This window comes from Helianthus annuus, chromosome 10 (genome assembly GCF_002127325.2).
Source record: "Helianthus annuus cultivar XRQ/B chromosome 10, HanXRQr2.0-SUNRISE, whole genome shotgun sequence".
In the NCBI taxonomy this organism is placed as follows: domain Eukaryota; kingdom Viridiplantae; phylum Streptophyta; class Magnoliopsida; order Asterales; family Asteraceae; genus Helianthus; species Helianthus annuus.
In genome coordinates this window covers 131,082,451-131,093,863 of record NC_035442.2, presented here as the reverse complement: position 1 = coordinate 131,093,863, position 11,413 = coordinate 131,082,451, and the positions used below count along the sequence as shown (strand labels likewise).

Sequence of the window (11,413 nt, the reverse complement as noted above, 5' to 3'; positions counted from 1 at the left end):
GTCATTTTTGGTCCCTTTTGTTTGTTCTTTATGGTTTTAAGGTGTTTCAAGGGTGTAATATGATATAAAAGCATATTATAAGGATAGAACAAGTATACTTAGCATAAAACAAGTATAATGAAGTATGATTAAGCGTATGAATGTCGTAATTAGGTATCATATGCATCCAAAAGACGTATTATTCGTGTATTTCACGAATTTACAACTTTAACACATAGTTTCCAACAATTTTGAATAATGTATCAATTGTTTCACGAAATTAAACGTATGAAGATGTATAAAGTATGTATAACACGAATTTAAAGAAATATGAATTTTATTTATGATCCAAGTCTCGGATTTTACAACGATTACAAGAACTCAAGGCTTCCAAAAATAGAAATACAAACTAGACTTTCTAATTAAGGAAGGTACGAAGAAGCAGGGCGTTACATTAGTGGTGGCAACATTATGTGTCTCTGCTAATGCCCTGTGTCGCGGCTAAAGGTGTCGCCGCTAATGGTGATGATCCGTGTGAGCCACCAGCAGTTGCTCCTGGCCATTGATTATGTGATGATCCAATGGTGGACATCTCTCCTGCTCTTCTTCTCTATCTTAAACAAACACACACCTCCTCTCATTCTTCATCCTCCTCATACACAACACACATTCCATTTTCTCCAACCTTCAACTACACACCACCAACATCAAGCTCTACCATCGCTGGACCAAAACGACTATCAAGCTCCTCCACCACCACTGGACTACCACCGTGAAGCTCTGCCATTGTCAAGCTGGACCACCACCAATGTCACCGTCAAGCCGGACCACCACCACTGTCAAGCTGCACCACCACGTCAAGCTCCACCGCCACCGTCAAGCTGTTCCCGTCAAGCTTCGTCACTTCGCCACCACGGGACTACCACCATAAGCCATCGTCAAGCTCCACCACCACCGTCAAGCTCCACCACCACTGTCAAGCTGCACCACCACCGTCAAGCTCCTTCTCCGGCCACTAGCTAATTTTTATTTCTTGTAAATGATGTTGTGTTTTCTTAGAAATCATGTTATGTAAATTTGTTTTTAATGAATATAATAAGATGTTTTGTTTCATTTTCAAGTTCAAACAATGATGAACTGGAAGGTAGATAATCGAGCATTAGTGACCTGTCAAACTCGTCTCTGGTGAAGTTTCAGGCAAAACTCCGGCTAAAGCATTAGCAGCGACATCTCTCACCTTTTAGCGGCGACACAAGGCATCTTTAGCGACGACATCTGTCGCCCCTATTGCCCCGTTTTCTTGTAGTGTAATTAGGTCACTCGTATTGTTTTTGTCCCAATCATATAACTTAACAATTAAATCGAGCTATGTCGTTTTTTCCACGTGTCAAGAGAAAAATGGAGCATAAGATGCTGGGGTCGGATTATTTTATTATACAAAATTATATTTATTAAAAATAAAAAAACTTTAATTACATTAAGAAGAACAAGTTAAAATACACGTCATCACTCGACGTCAGTATCAAATAAAATGGGAAAAAGAAACAAAAATCCACATGACAACAGTTATCTATGAAATGGGTGACCTAATTAGAGCACTTTTAAAACTTAGTTACTATTCTACAAAGTTAACCCTATATAAATCAGATATAGAGTAAATAAAAGAAAACATAGGTGATGAGACGGAGATTTGGAATTGTTAAAGTTTGAAATTATGTGGTATGCTGATGACTAGTCTGCATTTTAAATGAGGTTTATTGTTTGGATGCTCAAAAGAGATGCTTAGTATGCAAACAAAATAAATAAAAGGGGAAAAAAGAATGGACACTAGATGAAGGTGTATGATGATTATGACTAATTAGTTTCTTTTAGTCCTACACTTATTTCACAAAGCCTGTAGTTAGTTAATATGATCTGAGTCAGTTATCTCCATAATATATTAAGTTATATCCTTCCTCTTGCATTCCTAAAATGGTAGTGTTATCAGAGCAGGTTTCATTTATGACCAACAACCTTTGATTCAGCTTCGATAATCGTAAACTATGCTTAAGAAAATAATAATCCTGCGTATCATACGCAATGTATCCATGTGCTAATAAAACCTATTCTTTTCCTCACTACTATATACATCATCCCCTCCATTCAATCTTTTTGACTATCATGGCATCCATTGCAGAAAGCGTTAGCGTTTCTCTGTTCTTCCTCCTCCACCTCTTATCTATTACTGCCACCGTCGCCCAAACCACATACCCATCCGATGTCTCAGCCCTCAAAGCTATAAAGGTAGCCATCGATCCCACCACCATTCCTGATTACTCATGCTTGGCCACTTGGGACTTCACCTACGATCCCTACACCACTCCTAGCTCACACTTTCTCTGCGGCTGCGCATGCGTCTACGACTACCGAATCAATATGCTTTACTTCGATGCCATCGGTTACGTTGGAACTCTCTCCCCGCTCGTTTCCGAGCTCACTGGCCTAGAATCAATTGATCTCTCTAACAACAAATTCTCTGGCCCAATCCCTACCTCTCTCTTCTCTCTCCCAAACCTCATTTCACTCAATCTCCGCAACAACTCATTCTCCGGCACCATCCCACCCATCATTCCAATCCTGGGAACTCTCCAAATCCTAGATCTTTCTAGCAATTTGCTATCCGGGCCATTGCCACAAACATTGAGTTCTCGCATCTTAATTCATCTTGATCTTAGTTTCAATAACTTCAGAGGGCCAATCCCTAAACTCCCAAGAAATGTACGGGAACTCGCACTCAAATCCAATTATCTTTCCGGGATCCTACCAGAAACGTCATTTAGCGAGTTGGTTCAGTTGGAAGCTGTAGACCTTAGTGATAACTTGCTCACCGGAACAATCCCTGGCTGGTTCTTCCTCCAACCGTTCCTCCAGCGAGTTAATCTCTCTAATAACCGATTCACAGGTATGGAGATCTTAAAGCCCAACAACAGTAACTTCCTTGACACCATCGACGCCGGATACAATAAAATCAATGGGTACTTATCCACGAACTTCACGGTGTACCATATGTTGTCATCGCTGTCACTCCGATACAACAAGCTAAAAGGATCTATCCCGAAGGAGTTCAGCCGGAAGACGACGTTGAGGACCTTCTTTCTGGACGGAAATTACTTGAAAGGGAAGCCGTCGAAGGACTTTTTCTCCTGGAAATCATCGATTGTTTCCGGGAGCTTTGGGGACAATTTCCTGAAGAGGTGTCCAAAATCTTCCAAGCTATGCTCAAAATCACAGAAATCATCATCGATCTGCCGGAATGCATACGACGGGAAAGTGAAAGTGTGAAACCATGCAAAATGGTAGTGTCAGTCCATATTTTCGTTTCTGATCTATTATATGGAATTTAATGATAAAGTTAACATTTGTATGACAGGTAACTACTTTATTGTAGAATAAGTTCCACATATTATTCATGTGGTGTTTTCCCTTGAATTTTGTTTCAGTTTTGATGATAAAAAAATTCTGGTATATTTTTATTTTTGATCTTTGGAGTGGATAGATCATCATCACCATCGCTTGAAGCCCCATCCCCATCTGAAAAAAAGATTGCCGATTGATCCATGTTGGTATAAGAACCTAAAAATAAATCACAAAAAGAACATAGACACAAATTCGACTCAAATGCTTAGGCTCTCAATTCATTAACTTTGAAAGGTGCATGTAAGATTAAATATTTATTTATTTATATTTAATCTAGTAGCCATCATTATCATTTATATAATATAGATCAAAATATATAAAACCTATAATATAATTAGTTGGTAATTGTTAATGGGCCATATTACCCTAATTAACTAATTGGGTTTCCCCTTGGGTGTATATAAGGAGATTAATAGAGAGGGATTAGGGTTAGACATTCATAACATCAACACTAAAATCGCCCCTCCTCTCTCTCCATTACTACGAGTTCTTCAACCCTAAAGAACTCGGTACTACTATCAAGAACATACATCCTAAAGAGGAACCAGACCAATCTGACGAACATGACGTCTAATTCCCTCTCTGGTGTGGTTACTGGCTGATAAGGTACACAATCATTATTCGTTTTCCATTACATGTTTATTAAATTGATCAACATGTGGTATCAGAGCATATGCTGATTATATCAATTCAATTAAGGAATTCAATTAATTGAATTAGAGGAATTAAAACATAAAGATTGTTTTTTTCTTGTTTTGCAATTTATGATCAGCTAATTTATTTAAAATTCAAAATCAATCAAATTTATTTTCATCTATGATGGTCACTAAATTGCTTTATGAAATTAATTGAAATCGGCCAAACCCTTTACGGTACTAGTTCCCACACTATAGTGGATGCTGGTTTTGATATTTGAAACCATAATTAATTCATTAAATCATTTCCTGTGTTGCACTTTTTTAATTTATAATTGAAGTCAATTACTTTACGTGTTTATTTATAATTGATGGTTTCTTGATTTATATTTTAATATATATATATATATATATATATATATATATATGAGATGGATTTAGACCATGTGGCATGTGATTTGGGACATTTTTGATGATGTGGCAAGCTTTGGTGAAGGTGGATTTTGAGTTTAGGAGGGAATCCATCTCAATTCTCTATACATAAACCAAAATTCTCAAAACACAAACCAAAAAAGTGTGGGACGCGGGATCAGGCTGAGGATTCGGGTCACCCAATATTAAAAAACGGATCCCTTATATTTTTTGAAAGACTTTCTTCCTTGACACAATTCCATGTTTTCACAAACCCTAGATCTGAAGCTCCTGTTTCTCTCTTCTTTGACAAGCGATTCCAAAACAATCTAAACAAGGGTGTCTTGCACATCATCAAGAAGAAATTCTTAGTGATTTTAATTCTTCCACTACAAGGTGAGTATATCTTACAATTGTGTTGTTTTGTTTTTAGTTTTTTCACGAATTCGATTATGAGATTACGGTTTATTTTTGTTCAGATTACGTTTTTTTTTTACAAATCAGTTTAGATTATGGCTCTTTATTGGACATCGATTTGTTTTTTTTTTCATCAATTGCAACAAGGTGTAACCGGTGGCGGCTTACAAATAAGGTATCTTAGTGCCATCTCTGCTCAGTCTCTGCAACCATCAATGGTTTTTCTTTACCCATATTTGGAAGAATTTAATGTTTGTGTTCGCGTGTGTTCACCATACTTAACCATCAATGGTTTTAATTTACGCATTCTTTGAAACCTAGTAAAATAGTTTTTTTTTTAATTTGACTTTTGAATCAGTGTTTGCAGGTGTTTGAATCACAATGTCAAAAGAGTGTGTAAATTTGATTGTTAGGTGTGTACTTGATCAAACCTAAATACTGTTTATTTATGTTGTTAGATCTTATAGGAATTTTTTTTTGTTCAAAACTCTTTCGGCAGATCCTGCTGTTATTTTTTTTTTTTTTTTTGTAGATCATTCCACATAATTTGCAGGTATGTAATCTATATTAGATATTTATGTATTGTAAATGTTTAATGTCAATTTTTTATGATTCTTCTGTTTTTTTTTTTTTTTTTTTTTTTGTAGATCGAAATGTTATTGGTAAGTTTAATCAAGAATCTATAAAAAGATCTAAGGTAAAACTACATGATTAAGGTTAAATACTGTTTCTTTATGTTGTTCGATCATGATTCATATGAAATGATGTTTTGTTTGTTTTTCATCATGATTCATATGAAATGATTTTTGTTACAAATACAACAATTTTTTATGATTTTTCTGTTTTTTTGTTGTTTGTTGTTGATGATGTTTTTGCATTATCCGATTCGAATCATATGAAATGATATTTTGTTGATGTTTTGATTGTGTTCTCATGTTACTCATATTTTTATTTACAGTCTTTTAGTTTGTTGTTGATGATGATTTACAGTGTTTTGATTTGTTATTTGATTTGCGTTCTTCAATTTTTCGTATTCTATTTTGATATTCTTCGTATTTCATCCGACAAGATGGTAAGGGTTATTAAGGCTTTCTAGCAATGTACTAATTGTGAAGATTAGTTTTTTTCCAGACAACATTCTTCATTCGACAACTAAGGTATGAATTGAATCAGTGGTCTCGAGCTTCATCTCAGGTCCATGAATGTGACTGATTTTTTTTCACAATCATCTAGATATTGATTATATTATGAATATATTAAGCTCATTGGTTTTGAATTTAAGTTTGAATAATATTTAACTATTTAAGTAAATTGTTTTGACTGATTATTTCAAAATCTGAATTTTTGAAATTTATATCAATTATGGATACCTATCAAAGTTGTCTAAATTGTAACGTATTTCCAAATTTATCAAGATAACTTATATTAAAGTTTAATTGCTTCCAAATTTTGTGTTAGTTTCCATAATTTACGACAATCACATTATTTTTCAAGTTTCTCAGAATTCGGAAAGATATATAGCATTTGTTTTAAACCTAAATGACCTCTCTGTATGTCAAACTAGGTTCTGTTGTTGACGCACAAGCCTATTAAGCACACAATAATTGAAAACACACAATCACATTATTTCCAGTCATTTAAAGAATTTCATAGATGTTTAAAAAATGTATTTTTTTTTATTTTAAGCCTATTTTTTGTTTGGTTTGTTATAGGTATTTTATATGTACGAGTATGCCATATGGTTCAAGTTCTGTTGAGTCCTCAGTAAGCTTTTTAAATTATTATTTTTACTTCAAGATATTAAGAAATTCTTATTAACTATGCTGGATTTTTTTTTCTCTTTCTTGAGGAGTTGTGAATTAGTTCGCTTTTCAAGTATTTTGCTTGTGAAGGTAAAATTTACAGAGAAAATTACGAGAATTAGATAAACTTCAAGAGAACTTGAACATTAAGCGAAATATCAAGAGAACATTATTATTTCTGTACAGTTTCCTTGCTCAGCTTACTACGTCAACGTCTTCCGGTTACTCTGGATTGAGTTCCTCTTTTATGAAGTCAATGTCTGATGAGTATCTATCTAATATTTCCTTTAGTACGATTGGAGCATTAAGCGAAATATCCCAAGTATTCTTACAATTTTTATTATTTTTTTATTATACGTATTTTTTTAACTTTCATAATGTAGTAAATTATATACTATCTATACAGGAAAAGTTTGTTATTATCCTGGGAACAATTAATAGCTTTGCTTCAGAAGACTCATGGTTTTACAATGCATGTAAAACTTGTAACAAAAAGGTTCTGACGAACACTATTTGCAAGGACAAGGAAGATGGAAGTCAAGGATATGATGAAGTAACTATCTTGGAATGCCAAACTGGTCGGTGCAATAAAAGGACTGTTGTGTTGTTCCCAGGTTAATTTACTTGATTCATTTATTGTCCATATTATGAAACATGATCGATCGTTAATAAAATCTTATTTGAATTTTTTATAGGATAAAAGTTCTAATACGTGTTCAGGATTGTACTGGGATTGTTACTTTGACGTTGTTTGAACGTGAAGTTGTTAAACTGATAAAGGTTAACGCAAACCAGCTGTTGGATAAAAACATGGAGGTAACTTATATTTTCCAAATACCATTTCCTTAATTGCTTTATACGTTTTAATGTTTTTATGTTACATTGTTAACTTTATAATAATGTGTATCAAACAGTTAGCCAGCGAAGGTAACTTTCCCAAGGAGCTGAAGGCATTGCTAAATAGGAGGTTTGCGTTTAAGATAGCCATAGGTTAATTTAACATAAAAAAACAAATCAGATGGCTACTCGGTGTCGAAGTTGACTGAAAATCCTGCAATCATCAAAGATCTTGATAGGCATTTTGATGCTTTCCAGGTTCGAAAATTATTCTATACGTTAGCTTTACTTTTTGTTATAAAAAACTTATAGCACTTTACAACATTTATTGAAACATATGAAATAAATACAGTCTGCTGATGATGAACCTTTAAATGTTGTTCCTTCTGATTCAAATCCAACTGTTAACATCCAAATCCGGGTCTGTGAAACAAATTCTTTAGTTCTCTAATGCTTCAATATTTTGTCATTCACCTTATTTTTTCAACTGTTTTTTTACCTTTTTAATTTTATTTTACAGGATTCTGTTTCCCGTACAGGTGATGACGACACGCCGATGTCCAATTTGAACAATAGCATATTTACTACACCCTCCGGAGCGGATAATTTTTGTTCTTCGAAGATGCTGGAGAATGAACTTAAGCGTAATTTGGATGCCGTTTATGATGTGGATTTATGTTCATGTCAGTCTTCAACTAAACCGCGTAAGGGTGATTGTGAGAACAATGAAGGTTTGAATGTGAAGGTGGGTCTTTTGAATCCAAAGCTAGAAAAGTAGTCTCAGAATCTAATAGTCATCTCAGTTTCTTCAAACAAGTTTTCAATGTTTTTTTTCGTTCAATCTATTTCAGAACATTTGTGTCAGTACTTGATGTTGCTTTTTACTCAATGTTTGTTGCGGTTTATCTTGATTTTCGTTTATTATCGTTATATCAATAAGAGATGATATTATTAATTAGCATTTGTATTTTTTTTTGTACGTCGAGTTATATTTATTATACGTCATTTTTTTATTACATTAGCATTAAAAACTTTTATTTTTATTACATTGAAATTAAATACTTTAATGCGTTGACGTGATGTTAGTTTGTTACTCAACATCGATGTTGTTTTATTTTTAGTGTGGTTTTGCATTGTTATATCAATAGCATGAAATTATTGTTAATCACTTTATCGTGGTTTGTGATCTATATATCCATAGAAGATGATAGTATTGATCAGGCTTTGTATTTTTTGTATGTAATTATGTTTATAGTTATTGTAGTTCTTGATATTGAATATAAATAAAGAGTTATTATTAATTATTCTTTGCATATTTTAAATTTTATGTACAAATGTTTTTAATTGTGTTATTTATTTATTCATAGAATATTATAGATAACTATTAACAATGTACAATCCAAATATAACATTATAAACCTAACATTAAAATAACATTCTTAGTATATAAATTATTTTAGTCAACTTTTTTTGGGGTTTTTTTAAATAAATAATTAAATCACTAGTGAATGTATACTTACAGATAGTATTATATGTATTAATTTTTAACAATTCTTTACATTTATACAAGAATTTGCTTATCATATGTGAATCCCAACCGGTTTACTAAAATTAATTTAAATTTCCCTTCATAAAAGAACATTCCATTTATAATATCATTTTATATAAATTACAACATACATCTCCATTACATATCAACTTTCAACCTATTCTTTGGTTTCTTCAACCAGGTACTATGCAAAATTCTTAAGTAATACCCAATCTCTTTTTCATGTATCAATGCAAACTAATATCATTTATGTTTTATTATATGTTTCCATTTTACTAGGTGTTTCGTATAATGGATCAAATTCCGTTTGATGTTGTGATCATGGAAATTTTTGTTAGGCTCCCTCACAAATCACTATGTCGGTTTAGAAGTGTATGTGAAAAATGGTATGAAGATCTTTCAAGTTTTGAATTTTTACAGAGGCATACGAATCGCGTTAGTAATATAGTGGTAAGATGTTAATGTCGTTAGATAATTTTAATGATTACAAAATTAATATTTCTTTATACAACGTTCATATTAATTGTCAAATTCTTTCTCATATCTATTACAGGAGGAACTATTGGAACAAGGCATGTTTCCAGATCCGTTTGACATTTGAGAACCTGCATGGGCGTTCATTTTCTTCATTTATTTTGTATTTTGCTATGATTGACTGTTTTTTAAGTTTACGAATAATAAATCAATTATCAATCTTCTTATTTGTTTCCTTTAATCAAGCACACTGTTGATCGTTTTTATTCATTCTTCTTTATTATTTATTATTTATATTTATTATTATCAATACTATCAATTATCAATCATGTCAAATTGAAATAGATTTATGTTCAATTTATCTAATTATGGATTGAATATTGTCATTCAAATTTATATAATCGGTTACATCTGATGCTTAAAATAAAATATTCTCATTAATTACAAATATTTCAAAATTCAAATTTTGAGTCACTATTTTCAATCAAATTTATATAATCTTTTACATCTCATGCTTAAAATAGAGTATCCTAATTACTTATAAATTATTATAAAATGAACTAGATGTATGGCCGCTTTATCTAATTATGGAGTCAACATTTTAATTAAATTTTATATAATCCTTGACATCTCATGCTTAAAATAAAATATCGTCATTAATTGTAAATACTTACCTTCAAATGGAATTATAAATAAAGCATTTGTTAGTGGGTCAGATTAGATGTGTTGACACAAGAGGTTATTATCTCCAACTCGGAATTTCGGTTTGCTTTTGTATCTATTATTGTGGTATTTTTGTTTAAATTGTCATTCATCTTTATACGATTCATTATTTCTCTGTTATATGTTTGTAGATCATTAATGTTTCTTGGTTGCTTGCTTCACAAATTCATATACATAAATCTTATCATTTGTTTCACATGATTTTTTTTAGGATGGAACCTCTTGAGTTTGAAATGTTTGCTCACGAAATTCTACCAAGGCTACCAAGTAAATGTGTTGGACGATTTAAATCAGTTTGCAAGCAATGGCGTTATGAATTGTCTTCACCTATGTTTTCTATTATTCACTCTCGCCGTATGTCTAATTGTGAACATCGTAAGCTAATCACGTTGAGTATGTCATCGATTTATATTGACAACTTGATTGGAGGAAAGGTAGACATTTCTGATAGGAAGTTTATTTCCTTCCCCGTTGATACCCCTCTTTCCAATTTAACGATTCTTGCTTCTCAATATGGCCTTTTACTGATGTGCATCCAAGGTCCTTCAGACCAATTGATTCTGTGGAATCCAACCACTAATAAATTTTTGAATTTGTGTCATAATAAACCTAAAAGTTTTTTCGATATCAAGGCAGATGCAGTTGGGATTTATCTAGACTCATTTAACAATGTTAAAATATTACATCTCCAACGTCGTATGGATGATGTTGTACCTCGTGTGTATTCTCGGAACACACATCAATGGAAAACTTTAACTTTTTTCAAAGGACCAGATTACGCTTCAAGGTTATATTTGTGGTCTCCCGGCACTTTATGCAACAATGTTTTATATTTTGCATCTCCACACTATTGGGCGCCTACTAAAAGTTATATGATTGCTTTTGATGTGGTTTCTGAAACTTTCTCAAAGGTTTCAATACCACAATGTACTCATGTTGTTGCTCGCCAAAGCAGGTTTTTCAAAATCCGCAACACACTTCATATGTTTGTTGTCGTAAAGACCCATGCTATAAATGTGAAGCTATTTAAATTTCAAGATCAGGGATGGTCAGAAGTGTCTTCTTTTACAAAGCTAAAATCAATTTCATTTGAGTCATGGCTTAAGAAGTTAGTTGAGAAAGGAGGAGAA

General features: G+C 32.7%; 2 protein-coding genes and 1 long non-coding RNA gene across 3 annotated transcripts; all 3 read left to right on the top strand.

Annotated features, from left to right (window-relative positions):
• Nucleotides 1-498: 498 nt before the first annotated feature.
• LOC110882455 (extensin-like) lies at nucleotides 499-1,002 on the top strand. Its single transcript, XM_022130471.1, has one exon. The coding sequence runs from the start codon at nucleotides 499-501 to the stop codon at nucleotides 1,000-1,002; it is 504 nt and encodes a 167-aa protein (XP_021986163.1).
• Nucleotides 1,003-2,139: 1,137 nt separating this feature from the next.
• Nucleotides 2,140-3,300, top strand: LOC110882456 (probable LRR receptor-like serine/threonine-protein kinase At4g36180). Its single transcript, XM_022130472.1, has one exon. The coding sequence runs from the start codon at nucleotides 2,140-2,142 to the stop codon at nucleotides 3,298-3,300; it is 1,161 nt and encodes a 386-aa protein (XP_021986164.1).
• Nucleotides 3,301-7,398: 4,098 nt separating this feature from the next.
• On the top strand, nucleotides 7,399-7,978 carry LOC110882488. Its single transcript, XR_002560109.2, has 3 exons — nucleotides 7,399-7,516; nucleotides 7,615-7,795; nucleotides 7,890-7,978. It is a non-coding gene; the product is annotated as an uncharacterized LOC110882488 (long non-coding RNA).
• The last annotated feature ends 3,435 nt before the right edge of the window (nucleotides 7,979-11,413 follow it).

Bases quoted from the DNA above. Each gene is read 5' to 3' on its own strand.
- LOC110882456 (XM_022130472.1), top strand. From the start codon at position 2,140: ATGGCATCCATTGCAGAAAGCGTTAGCGTTTCTCTGTTCTTCCTCCTC.
- LOC110882455 (XM_022130471.1), top strand. From the start codon at position 499: ATGGTGATGATCCGTGTGAGCCACCAGCAGTTGCTCCTGGCCATTGAT.